Raw genomic sequence first — 14,349 nt, forward strand, 5'->3', positions numbered from 1 at the left:
GATGATATTATATATATATATATATATATATATATATATATATATATATATATATATATTAATGATATTATATATATATATATATATATATATATATATATATATATATATAATATCATCAATTAAAAAAAAATCTAAAATATATTATTCAGTTCAGTCTGAATAAAAACATATAACTTATAACACATAACTATATAACTATAACAGCAAAGAAAGCCAGCTGTTTTTTTTGTTTTGTTTTAACAATAAATAGAATTTTTTTTTAACTATTTTACTACTTATATATTATAAATAAGTACTGAAAGCATGTTTCTTATTGTATTATTATTATATTATTGTATTATTTGTGTTTTATGCATTACTTTTCAAATTTTGCCTCATCCTATATATTGTTTTGATAGAGTTTTTGTTTGTATTATTCAATTACAATTCACGAGACACAACAAAAAGCACGCACACCTTCTGTGTACTTTTGCAGAAGTCGAGGACCTCTCACTTGCGAGTTAATGTTGCACCGAGCATTTAATTACCAAAGCATAAATGACAATCTTTAGAGAATAATTTACTTAAAAATAAAATAGAAATAAATTATTAGTAGGTTAAGAGTATAATAGGAGCATATAACTATATGTAATTAATGCATTAATTTACATAAAGTTATTGAATTATTTCCCCTAAAATTTCTGTGATCATTTTTTTCTTTTCTAAATATAATTAATTTTTTTTTTAACTCATTGTAATTTGGCTGCACTGATGCCAAAGTAAAGAAGAAAATAAACGTTTCCTTTCAACATCAATATAATTACTATCACTTGCACATCATAGATTCATAGTTTTTCTTCTTTTCTTTTACAAAAATGCAAATTGAATAAGGCCTCTTCTGCACTGGGTTATGCAAAATAATAAAAAACAAATATCAAAATGTTTCATGAAAGCCTAATGATTACTTTTCATTTTCGAACGGATTACCTCCAAAACATTTTAAAAGGCTGGTCAAAGTTGGACCACAGATGGCAACAGATGAACATTATGAAGCCCAGCAATAACAACATCTTTCTATTCTGTGATGTGGGGATCTCCCTCTTCCCTTTCTGTTTAACTTCACACACAGGCGATGGCCAAAAAGTCTTCATGTGAGCCTAAGCTGTTGAGACACATGAGGAACAACTTACTGCATGGCAATTTCAAACTAAATTAAACCATGGTCTCCAAATGTCTCCATCTGACACACACACACACACACACACACACACACACACACACACACACGTATTTGTGACTTTCTCTGTTGATGAGTGCCTAAAGAATCTTAAGCCTTCGTCCAACGAGGGCCATTAAATTTCCCATGCAGAGGTGCAGAGTGTGTGCAGTACCAGAACAAAACAATGAGAACACTTTAAAAAAACACTTTAAAAGTTTGGCTTTAAAACATAAGCAACACATGTTATATTGTCGTGGTGGAGCAGGATGCATGGTATTTGTTGTCACGTGGTTGTTTTCATCTTTATTGCAGAAGCGTCTCAGCCCGAGCAAGAACTGCAGCTCCTTTCATCGTGTTATTCAGTGGAATTGTCTCCGTAAAAATGTTTGGGCATGATTTTAGAATGTGTGCCATTAACAGCAACCATAGCCCTTCATGTGGAATATTAAAAAAGTCTGTGTCTGTTAAATAAACTGCATGTGCTAGCAGACTTTGTGGCTAAACTAGGCTAAGATACTGTCTCATGATATAGACCTACATATGAACGGCTCCTTTTTAAATGGCAACAGTTTGAGAACTCCATCCATGTTTTGCTGCATGAGCAAACAATAGATACAAAGAAATGATACCTAAAATGTGAAAAACAGCAATGGCAACAAAATATGCAGAACATCTTCCAGGCGAGGCCGGCAGCCATAAAAAACTCCCTACAATCACACATCTGTATATGTGTGATTATTTCCCTGTCACAATCAAACATGGTGGATGTGTTCGCTGTGCGCGCGCGCGTGTGTGTGCACGTGCACATGTATGATTGCGGGTGTGTCATTAATAGGCTGCACTTCAGAGAAAAAGGTAGAAATCCACCAGATGTTTTGCAGCTGGGTGGATCTGGTAGTGAAGATCTAGACAGCATCTGTCACGGGCGAACATTTCTAATCTGTCTTGAACATTAGGCAGAGAGCACTAAAAACCCATCACTGCCTGCTTGTGCGGCTCAGTTCACAACGTGTTCACCCGAGACTCTGAAGAGAAAGTTGAAATTAGATGAGAGCCAAACATATATTTATCAAGGCGAGTGGTAAAGGAGAAATTTTAACTACTACTTTTCCTGTATGGGTTATTATAAACTCCTCAGCTAAATGCAGAGTGTGGCTGAAAAACTTTCAAAAGCAAAACAGAGGCAAAATGAAGTTATTAGGGCAGAGTGCCTGAGGCTAAAGACCGGGGCTTTGAACTAGAGATCCAGCGGAGCTTAGTGAGGTCAAGATCTGTCAAACAGCAAGCACAACTAACTTCACCGTGCTCTTCTGGAAAGAGGATTTGGTCCAATAACCCCAGTTGTGCATTGTAAAAGCCATATATAAGCTTTTTCTTTTTAATATTTAAACTACAGTACACTTTGCCATTTGCAGTTTAACTTCATCCAGCCAATAAGGCTAAGACCTGCTACAGATAGATGCAGCCCTTTGTATTTTCGCTGAACTTTCTAGAAATACAGGTTATTAAATTTCCACAACACGGATGCTTTTAGCTGACATACTTGGTGTTTGGAACTGTGGGAATCACTCCAAGCTGACCTTGATGCTCTCTAGATATTTCCATTCCTGGGTTCATGTGCCTAGTTACCAGTTGGTCAACCTCGTGCCCTGTGAACTGACCCTGTCCTCCCTGCGAGGTTTGAAAGGAAAAGAAACCCAATCCTCCAGGGAGCGCTCCGACTAACAAGAAAACTGCTGGCCCGAATCTCTCAGAAGTGCTGTGTTTTCCCACTGGACCACTTTCAGCTTAATAAACATCTTAACTAGCCAGAGGTCCCGCGGGAGCTGCTGGGAAATCCTCTGGGCAGCCACAGAGCTCAGGAGCTGGCCTTTTATTGCATCCAGGTGGCTGTTAAAAAATGCTGGCTGGCCATAAATGTCCAATAAAATGCAAGTGGCACCTTCGAGGGTGGACAGGGTCAGTGCACCTGTCTGTGGATGAAAACTCCATCCACTTTGCCTTGTCCAATCAGTTAGATGTCGCATGTTGTGCCATCACAGCACCGGTGGTTTACTGAGTGAGAGTACTGGGCCCGCAGGGTAGAGGGGTGGGGGGGATGCAGGCCCAGAGGTTTAACATTCCTTGTCGGAAAGGCAAACAGACGACCACAAAGAGATGCAAGCAACCGCAAGACGACTCAAAAGTGCTGCAAAGAGTGACCAAAAATTGCAGCAAACAGATACAAAACCAAGTGCAAAACAGACGCAAAAAGATAGATAATGATCATAATCCCTTGCAATGTCTTCAGTCTCAAAACGACTACAAATGAGACCCAGTCAAAGCCAGTCAGGGTGCCTCGCCTCCATGCAGGATGAAGAGGCTGTACCGTGTTGGCCACGTGGCAAAAAACAGCACAAGTATGTTAAAATGAAGTGTTTCTTCTGTCATGATGAATTAAAACCATCATACTGCCACAATAATGCACAACGAACTGGTCAATTAGAGGGAAGCTCATTGAAATAGGGCCAGAGAACCGCCCGTTTATGTCTACTTGACACGAACAGTGGCAGCAGCCTCCCTTCATCTGTCCAGTCTGGTCCTTGTCCAAAGGGAGACTTAATTGTCCCGGGGAGGTTTTGGAAAGCTCTGGACGGTGTATTGAGCCTTTGATCTGACTTGAAAAGAGCTAATTGATTTCTGTGTTACAGGCAGCGTTAGAGGAAAGGGAGGGGGGAGAGAAAAAAAAAAGATGCTTTCTGGTCATTTCACAACATGTGCCGAAATAACTGAGAGAAAAAAAAAGAGAGAGAAAAGAGGCCGGGAGGGGGTGAAGAGAGAGATCACCTCACACCCGACTACACCCCTGCTCAATTACAATAATTTGACTCACATGGGCTGGCCGACCACGGCAGAGGGAGAAGCGAGGAGAGCTGCTCTGGGAGATCACTCACCTTGCCTCTAGCTGAGGTACGGAAAGACAGATTTGATGTGCGGCTTCCCTCTGAGTGCAGCTCGGGGGCTTGTTAAGGTGGCGGCACAGAGAAGACCACACGTCTAACCTCTTGCTTTCAGTCTCAGTGGGGCACTCTAAAACCTGATGATGTCACCATGGAACAAAGAAACAAGAGGCTGACAGAGGTAAGCAGTAAAAAAGCACAACCCGAGCGTCTTTATTTCTTAGATTACACTTACTCATTAATTTCCCTACATGCTTTTGCTGCCCATGAAGGAAAAGCAGAGGTTTTGGCTTTTGAATAATATCTGCGCTCCCTGTTTGTTTTTAATCATGAAAGTATGAGGTCAGCAAAGATAATGCTGGAGCTCTGCATCTTCTGGTAATGTGATTCGATGCGTCACCTGCTTAAGATAGTCCACTTTGGGTCCATCTTGGTTCTGAGTGTGCTTTGACAGGCCTCCTGCCTTTACTGCTTCACCTCACTCAGTCTCTGGTCACCACAGCTCAGGGGGAAACAGAGCTGTCAGAGGCAGAGTGGCAGTCTAAGCCTGTCTTAACACAGCACCTCAAACCACCTCATAAATACAGGCTTCCTTTTCCAATTTCCAAGCGGCCCATCCAGCTCTGTCTACATGCTTGCACACTGCTCCATGTCATGCACCGGGGTGTGAGTTTAAAAATGACCATGGGACATCTGGTCGACTCACAGAGGGTGGGGCTTTGATGTGCTGCTCTGCAGCTCAGTTCAACTTTAGCTGAGCCAAATCCTCCAGGCAGTGCAAAGCTATTGACTGAGAAGCCTTAAGTAGGTCTGGTAGGTCAGAGATAACTAAGGAGTTCAGGTGCCTTGAAACAGATTTGTCACGTGTGAAAAGCTTAGAGACAGCAGCTCCTAACTACTGCACCTTCATCTAAAAACCAGTGCGGTCCAAAGGCAGGTTGTTTCATCATTTCTCATATCATGAAGCCGAGCAAAAGGAAGAGTGAAAACATGTGAGGCTGTTTTTTGATGGACAGCACTCTCGAGGCTGGTCTTTGCCCTGCCTTTGCCCATCTGGAGCTTTCAGCTACAAGACTTCTTTTACCATGAAAGCAAAACTAGTGATAGGCTTCATCTAAACATGCACATCTGGCCTCCACGAGTAACATCTCACTCTGCCTGCTGTCCATCTCCAGAAACAAAACCTTGTAACACTGAGAAAAACAGATATATTGCAGTTTCTGCAAATTAGGAGCTGCATGTTTCAAAGCTGGCAGTATTCAAAAGTTCTGTAATTCCCAGCACTTCTAATGAAAATCCTATGATGAAAAGGAGATTTGCTGGGGACTTTTTCCAGTCAAACTTGGTGCTTTGGTGAATATATATATGTATGTATGTATACAGCTCTGGGCCACAATGGAGTCTGAGGCGCTCTGCTGGACAAACTATGTGATGACAGCATTTCTAAATTAGCCATAGTATTTTTTTCCTCAGCATGATGTTTTCTAGATTAAAGTTTTCAGACTTGCACATATCTGAAACTGGTTCCAGTTTTAATGACCGGTTGTTATAAACCCATTAAAATAGCTCTACAGATGTCCTGGTCGAATAGCAGAAGGGTAAACTGCAGCACCCACAGTCATTCTAATCAATCAATTTGCTTACAAGTCTTCTATAATAATGCTCCATGGCACAGAAATAAGATATTTGCTATCTGTCATTTTTTAAATTACTAGTTAAAAAATAATATTATCACCAAATTTAGTTAAAACAAAAAATATAAAAAAAAACTTGGCAGGGGATTAATTATTATAAGCACTATTAATATCAAAATAATCAAAATACTTCATTGTTCACATACATTAATGATCACCTTTGCTTGTACAGTGTAAGTGTGAATCTGAAAACGTATGAACTGTATATGTGCACTTTACACGCAGCGGGGGACGGGGCTGTCACCGTGCTTACATAAGTGTCACCTCTTCATGAAGAAAGCGGTCCTCTGTGCAGAGGAATCCTCTGAACAGAGCAGCCAAAGCAAACGCTCACACGGGGACATCATCTGTCGTGTGCTATGCTGGACACATGCAAATATCAAAAGTCTTCAGTAATTCTGAATGCAAAAGTTCACAATGCAGTATGATTAGCACTATAAGACTCATTACCAACAGCGACATTTATCTATTCACGACTTTCTGATACTAATTACCCCTGCACAAATGTGAGAATGGATTCTTTCGCAATTTAATTAGTTGCAAATTACACATGAAGAAAGAGGAGACAAGTTATGTCTCAGTATTCAAGTGTAAATTCTGCTTCTAAATTTGACCTCTATGTGGCAGCAGGGTGTTGTTTAGTTTATAAAAAAAGAGAAACAAATAATTTCATGTAGGTTTGTTTTTAATGCTTTGAATATTAAGAAAAAATTGTGCAAATAAATATTACAATATTTGAAAATCAGCTTTATAAAGCCCTTGAATTGATTTTCCTAACCAGTTTCCTGTAGCAAACTGTAGCTGGGTGAATATATATGGCATCTGAAACTGTTCTCGGTGACTCAGTGGAGGAGTCACTGCTGACGTGGGTGGGCGCCTGGGGTAAGCGCTCCCGTGTCCCAAGGCTCTGCTCATTCTTGCAGCGTGCTGCTCATGATAAACCTCTTGACGGAAAGATGCTTCTGCTGGGAAATGAACATTAGACTGGCCTTTTCGTGTGTGATGAAGCTGCCTCTCTGTTCCACTCCGACTGCTACTTACTGTCAGCATGTACCCGTTACCCTGATGAGCAATATGTGAGTCACAGCTAACATACTTTTATGAATGAATCTATTCAGGAATACTAACTAGAAAAGATTAACTTTGAACGTGATGGGTGAAATAAAACAAAATGCAAATTTAGAAAAGTAACCGTCATGAAAAATAAATTATTTTGTCAAATTTAATTGTGCACAGTTGTAGCAACTATTTAAAATATTCAAAGTATTGAATTATTTAAATACAATCCATCATCCCAGTATCTCCATAAGGGCTTTTTTTTCCTTTTTTAAATTACACAATACAAAATTGTGGTGTAATTTGATAGTTCATGATTGTTCTGAATAATCCCCTTTGTCCGTCTGTACTCTCTCAGTCGCTGCGACTCTGTCAGCTGAGACGAGGCTCGGTGACAAGTTACAGAACAATGCTTCGCTCTGTGCTGAAGTTGTACTGAAACTGCAAAGAGAAGAAGAAGAAGACAAAGAGGTACACACACTGTTCATAAACAGATTAAAAACATCACCAACAATTACATCAAGCAGCAAATCCACCAAAAATCAAATGTTACAGTCAAACATTTTCTTAACTATAAACTAAAAAACAAACTGATTTAACATTAAAGAATAATTTGCTACTTTCCCCAAAGACTGAGAAACTAAACAGAACCACTGCCCCCTTGTGGCTTGGCATGGACACAGCTAGAAATAAAGTGAGAGCCTGAAATACTGTTGATTTCTGTGGCGTTAACGACAGGAAATGCTTCATTTTTTTGTTTTGTTTCAAAGATTTTACGCATGTTTATTATTTAAATTAGTTTTTCCAAAAAGATCAAAATCCAATTGAGTAGAATTAAAATTTTAGTGCCACAAACCTGTGACGTCATGTTTAAAAAAACATAGCACTGAATGTCAAAGACTGTTTTTGGCCTTGATATGGAAACGCTACAGACTGACATTAATGAATACCTCTGTGAAGGTGTGGTTTATAAATTTAAACGTTTTCATTCAGTCAGTTTTCGGAGCCACTCAATCTCTGGCTTCGATTAACCATCATAAAAAAATGACTGCAGAGCTCCTGGAGGTGATGTGTACATGTTAAATTTGTGGTGGCTGTGGTGTGTGATCTGAAAAAAAAAAAGAAGCCAAAAACAATAACACTGTTGGCCATAAATTATTAAACGACATCTCTGAAATACTGGAAGTTTTCATGATTTTGTTTGTGAGCGCTTTCTGGAAACTTTTGCACCAAAAGCTGTGCCCACTCCACCAAGTTAGACAGCTGTTATTACTGCAACACAGCACTAGGTGATGCTGTATGATCACTCAAATAAGTTTCTCCAACTGACTCCACAGAGCCACAATGGCTGAAATCGGCTTCTCCGGATTCAAAGCACCACCTTTCCTCATTTTCATCTACTTGAGGGGGAAATCTGCAACTTACCCAAAAGCTGTCACATATCACAAGCCCGTTATTTGCAAAAAGAAATTCTGCCTCCCCCCACTTCACCGCCACCAACACCACACAAAAATTCAGTCTCTAACATCTGGCACAGTAAATAAATATTCCTGCGTGTACGTGTGTGAGTGTGGATGATGGATGGGGGAATGGGGTGTTATCAGGGAGAGCATGTATCAATGTCTGCCAGTTTTACACACAGGCTGACAGGACAGTGACACACTAGAACATGGGCGGCAGTCACCCAGACGAGCCGGGCTTCATTTCCTGTCCCTGCTCCACTGCCAAAAATATGTGACATGTTGTCTTCATTAATTCCACCTCTATTTGGAGCTCTCCCTCTCACATACCCCCTGTACACTACTGTCCTGCCATACATTCACATGGAAACGCACAGTCACGCAAACATAAGCAGGAAGAGAAGCACACACATGCACACACACACACACACACACCCAACTCCCCACAAGCACTGAAAACTAATCATACATAGGTGCTAATGAAAATCTTGTCATGTGTGGATACACACTTCTTTTCCACCCTAACGTACTCCCTCTGAAAATCATTAGCCAGCCGCCAACAACATTTTTCAGCAGAGCAAACTACATAAAGACGTCACTTTAAATCGCTTACTAATTAACACTTAAAAAGACACAAATTAGATATGCGTGGCTAAAAGCAATTATAATATCCGCAAGTTTTGCGAGTCATTTGGGAAATGAAAAGAATGCCTAATTGCTGGAACCAACATCATCTGAGACATGGCTTAAGTGATGCCTGTTAGGAAATGGTCTTATCTACAACTGTGGCTGTGATTACAACAGTTTTCCTCAATTACATGTGCATATGTAGAATTCTGGAAAGTGCATCTCTTCCATGAATCTATAATTTTAAAGGGATTTAAAAAGGAGGCAATTAGGTTCTGTGCAGAAAGCGCCTCCAGTTTCTGAATAAGGAAGGAAAAAAAGAGAAGGAGCCCTACAGTGAGGCACGGACAGTGACCTCTTCTGGACAAGAGAAGAAGAAATCTACTTCCAGCTGAGGGACAATTAGATCCAAAACAGCTGCCTTTTTTTTTGTCTTGTTTTGTTTTATACAACCACGAATAAAGTTTTGCTTCTTTAGCAGCCTGGAGAAAAGAAAGACAAGAAAAGAAAAGAAAAGAAAACACGGTGGATATTAAATTAATAATGTAGCACAGACCCAGAAAAAAAAGGAGAAAATTTACAGACAGGATGTTTTCCAGCGTGTTTGCGAGAATATCACAGACTACGTTTCCACCCCCCACCCCCTCCTTTGTCCCGCAGATATCATTGTGGGGTAATAATAAGAGGAGAGAAGTAAAAATAACACAATGGTGAGGGATGTTTCCACTTGGAAACTAATTATCAAGCTAAGCTGTGACTTCATCCTCATCAGCCTGGCCCCACCATTAATCTTGTGCTGTCGTCCACTTCACTAAATCTTGTGTGTTACACTATCTCACATTTACTTCATCAGCTCCAGCGCAGCTGTAATTAATGATTTCTCATGCCCTTCCCTTCTCTTCCCCAGCTCAGCTCACCATGTGTCCTCCTGCTAATCACACTCTCAGAGAAGAAAGGAAGGAGGAGGAGGAGAGGAGGAAGGATGAGAAGAGGGGAGAAGAAGAAGGGGGGGAAAAAAGAACATATAGGATGAGCAGTCAGGCTGTCTCCAACCCGGACACACACACACACACACTCACATACACATATATGTACATGCCATTAATACCTGTGCTGACAATGAGCTTCATTCAGATGACCATATGACAAGATGGCGACTCTGTGTGATTTGGATAGTATATGACAGAAGACAGAGGCAGAGTGCAGAACAGACACCCGGTTTGATGAGGGAGTGTTTGCTCTGTAACACATCTCAAACCCAACAGCACCTGTTCTTTTACAGTGGTCTGTCACTTCCTGGCAGTTCTGATACCGAGATACCGTGCTAATGAGAGAGAAGGGGGGTTGTCACTCTCTTTAAAGCACACGCACACACACCTACACACATTCGCACGCGCACGCTCGCTCACACAAAGACACAGCGGCTCTCTTTCTCTTTGCAATCACAAACACATGAGCTCCAAAGAAGGAGCTGCTGCACACAGCTGATCTGCTTCATACGAATGCCTGTAGGCTACAGTGTTTCATCAGAAATGTGGAGGGCTTTGTGGCGCTTTCTACTCACTCGGCATGATCTCTTCTTTTTTTTTTTTTTTAACTGCAAAGCTGATTGGAAACTTAAAAAGTTTAACACGCGGGATGTGACCGGAAAAAGGCTCCTTAAGATGTACGGCGCTGCTTGCGAGATTCTAGATTGAGCTGTGTGAGAGGTGGGGGGGGGGGGGGGGAAGCAGAATTGGGGGAATATAAGTCAAGTGTTTTGGAACAGGATACGAAGCTTTTAAGAAAGAATGGCTGCCTAGTTTGGCCGTGCTTTTATTCAATTGGGGCTTAGTGGAGCCAACAGGGCCTCGCTGTCTCAGACACTTAATTACAACCCCAAGACCGTTTGCTTTGCATTCTGGGCCAGCGGCGTCAGCGGCAGCCGAGCATTGCAGCCTCTACTCACTTCCTCCTCGATGTCTGCCAGGGATTTGATCGTAATGCCCATTAAATTGACTTGCTGCATCTGAAATCAAAAGCAGGGGAGAGGAGGAGGGAGAAGGAGAAGGGGGAAGAAAAAAAAAACACACACACAAGAAACATGGCGGTTAGGCTCATGGCTAAGTAAGCATGCTTAAAATCTTTAATCCTCTCCCTCTCTGTGTCAATACAAACGGGGCTATAGTGACAACCACCGCCAGCCAGCCAAATGGACTGCATTGAGCCAGCTCTGCCTGACTGCACGCATTCATCACTCAGTCTGGAGGAAAGGAAAAGGAAAGAATAGGGGGAAAAAAAGGCGAAGAAAGGAAGAAAAGGACAGAACTAGTGTTCACCTGAAGAGAGTTTGTAGGAAAAATCATCGGCACCTTCATAAGAAATCATTTTGCAGTTTGTCACTAGAGCCATGAAACCTTTTGATTTATTTATTTGTTTTTTTTTACCTCTTTGGGGATTTTTTGCGAAAACTTCTCAGAGACCACAAAGGGCACATCATCCAAAGCTGCAAAAAAACAAAAAACAAAGTTGAAGTCTGACTTTTATACATAAACATATTACTCCTTATTCTTGATCCCAAGAATCTCCACGAGACTAAACGTGGGATTATAAAAACAGCAAAGCTATCAACATCCCCAGCCACCCTGACTACTCCCTTCCTTCCGTCTACGGAGAGAAGATGAAAGGCTTTTTTTTTTAATTCTCCGCTGTATTTGAGCACCTCCACTCTCTCTCCTCCAACCCAGCCCTTTCCCAGCCCTCTTCCAGTTTAATTACTCTTGATTATTCCCGATTCCGTCTTGTCTGAGAGATGTTCACCTCCGAAACAAAGACACACTCACACTAGGCACAGAAAAGCGGAAAGAAGAGAGACAAAACATTCACCAGATATCAAATTTGCATGAAAATAAGCCGCACTGTTCAGCTGGCAAAAAAAGTGGATTGAAATGAGGACTTGCCAAGAGCGTGGTGGTATAATTAGCATTTGACCAAACAAACGAGCTTCAACAGAGCTATAATTAAGCAGGCCTGTAATTAAGTGTATGCCCTTTATCATAATGATCGTGGTTAAAATGGTGTGATGGCTGCCAGTTGATTATTAATGGTGTAACCCCGTCCTGCATGCATCCTGCACTGGAATCAAGGTGTCACGACTGTCAGGCTAGAGAGCAGCCCTTTGTTTATAAAATACATTAGGGCCCAAATTAACACAGGGTGACAAGAGACACAAAGCCTCTCGTTTCCAGACTGAAGGGAAAACTGCAGCTGCTCGGCTTCATTAGAAAACTCCCAGATCTGGAGGCACAAAACTTGCTGCAGTCGACTTCAACGCGAGCCCCAAATATCAAGAGGCCGAGCTTCCAACTGGTGTTCTTTCACCCGCAGTCCATCAGGCGCTGGCACAGGAAACGGAACTCATAAACGTAAGCCAGAGCTGTTCATGAGTCATCGTTTTGGGGGTGGAAGGGATGGGGGGGCTGAAACTCCTTTTGGCCTTTTCCTGTTCACACAGCAATATCTGAAAATTATGAAATTCTAAAATATCCCTCACTTTGACACTTATGCGAGTTGCTTTCCCTTTCTTTTTTTTTCTGGGTTATTACACAGATCCACGGTTTGGCACTTTCCGCACAAGTGCAGCACAATGTGATCTTTGTAATCAAAGCGTGACCCTCACCCTGCGTGACCGCAGGAAAGCTCGCTCACTTCCTCGGATTCCAATCATCTCCCGTAGTAAAAAGTGCAGCAGTAGCAAGACTCTGCGACCGTGATAGCCGTTTTGTACTTAAACACAGCGGCGTTTTCCCCTGTGCTGCTGTTCTCCATGAGCCCCTGTTTCCCCTGCCTATCCCAGCCCAGAGCGCTCCTGCTGATTCCAATTCTCTCTCTCGGGTAAATAAAGGTAAAAAAGTTCTGTGTACATAATTGCAAAAATAACAGACTAATTTGGAATTGTTACACTAATTAGCACTTAACAAAGCTAGCACTTCTGTGGTACAGTTAACACATGATTCCCGAAGGAGACACAAACACAGTCTTAAGGCATCACAAGCCTTTGTTGAAAAATGTCATGTGAGTCCATATATGACATAAATTTGAGCTGATTGACACTAGATGAAGAGTTCATGCATTATCAAAATGATTGCATTTCAGGAAAGTCGGTGGATCACCAAAGTTATTCCTCCTCTGTGCACCACCATTCAATTTTCTGGTAACAAATCCAATATTTAGAATAGTTCAGACTGGTTCAAAATCAAGAGACATTACTATCAAGCAAGCAATGTCACAAGTAGGTTTTATAGGTGCTAGGAGTAATGCGTTGCTATTTGAAGCAGAGAGGGCAACTGGGTAGGCATGATGGCTTGTTCAAGCTCGGGACTACAAGTGAATAAACATGCACTCTGTTGCTGGGAGTACCAACGCCAGGCACAAGTAGGCAGGGAGAATACATCTGAATCAATAGCCAGCAATGGGAAGCGGAGATTGTAGCTGCTGATGGATCTGCGTGGCACAGACAGATGAATGGACAGTGCTGAAGGCCAGAGAGTTTCTTTATTGCTCAAGGATTACATTTAAAACCAGATCCCACTTTGTATTCCTCCCCCATCTATACCAGAGAGGCTATCTTACATCCAGACAAATGGAAAAGCACGGGTGGTGACTTGGTGGTAAGGAATGGATGCTGTACTGAGGAGAAATCTGAAGGTGCAAAGGGCAAAAATAATGTAAATCCAATCTTCTGAGCAGGAATCCCAGTATGAAGCATGTTCTAGCTGCTTAAATGGCCCCGCTACACTCCATTAACTCATGAGTGCATTGCAGTGCGGGGAACTGGGCAGTTATTTGGCATTTGGAGCCTGTCAGTATATTCAGCACAAAAACATCTGGAAGGAATTTTGGCATAGTGTCTAAGATGATGATGGTGATGATGATGATGATGATAATGGTGGCAGTGAACACAGAGGTGGTGTTAAGTAAGGAGGACCCTGCGGATTGAGTGATTGTAGTGTAAAGAACGAAGTCAGCACAGGCCCCGTGTGGATCATCGCCTTATTAATGGCTCCGTCAGGTGCGATGAGCAATGGCTGCATTGTCATCTCCAGCCCCTGGGCACAGATGAATGGCTGTTTCAGGGCGGGAAGGGCTCCCTCGTACGCTGGGCTGAGCACTAATCCCTCACTCTTCCATTGTTGGATGCACTGTCACCCAGGATTTCAGCAGCGCCATACATTGCATTTCCAGGGCTCTAACAAACATGGCCGCGTGCAACGCAAGCGGCGGCATACCCACAGACACACACACACGAACACATAAACCACACCGAGTTGTGCTCCGACACTGACTGATGGAAAAATATGCGTGGGTGATCGAGCATACCCCATATTACCTGA

The 14,349-nt window shown here is 41.8% G+C and overlaps 1 protein-coding gene across 1 annotated transcript in view; it reads right to left on the reverse strand.

Annotated features, from left to right (window-relative positions):
* Nucleotides 1-7,289: 7,289 nt before the first annotated feature.
* The window catches only part of mvb12bb (multivesicular body subunit 12Bb), a 31,449-nt gene continuing 24,389 nt past the window's right edge, over nt 7,290-14,349 (reverse strand). Inside the window, exons 7-9 of the mRNA XM_063490405.1 lie at nt 11,404-11,462; nt 10,926-10,985; nt 7,290-7,331 (exon numbers count right to left, since the gene is read on the reverse strand). Of these exons, the coding sequence (XP_063346475.1) occupies nt 7,290-7,331; nt 10,926-10,985; nt 11,404-11,462 (161 nt within the window). The remainder of the gene's footprint in view (nt 7,332-10,925; nt 10,986-11,403; nt 11,463-14,349) is intronic.

This window comes from Pelmatolapia mariae, linkage group LG12 (assembly GCF_036321145.2).
Source record: "Pelmatolapia mariae isolate MD_Pm_ZW linkage group LG12, Pm_UMD_F_2, whole genome shotgun sequence".
NCBI classification, from domain to species: Eukaryota; Metazoa; Chordata; class Actinopteri; order Cichliformes; family Cichlidae; genus Pelmatolapia; species Pelmatolapia mariae.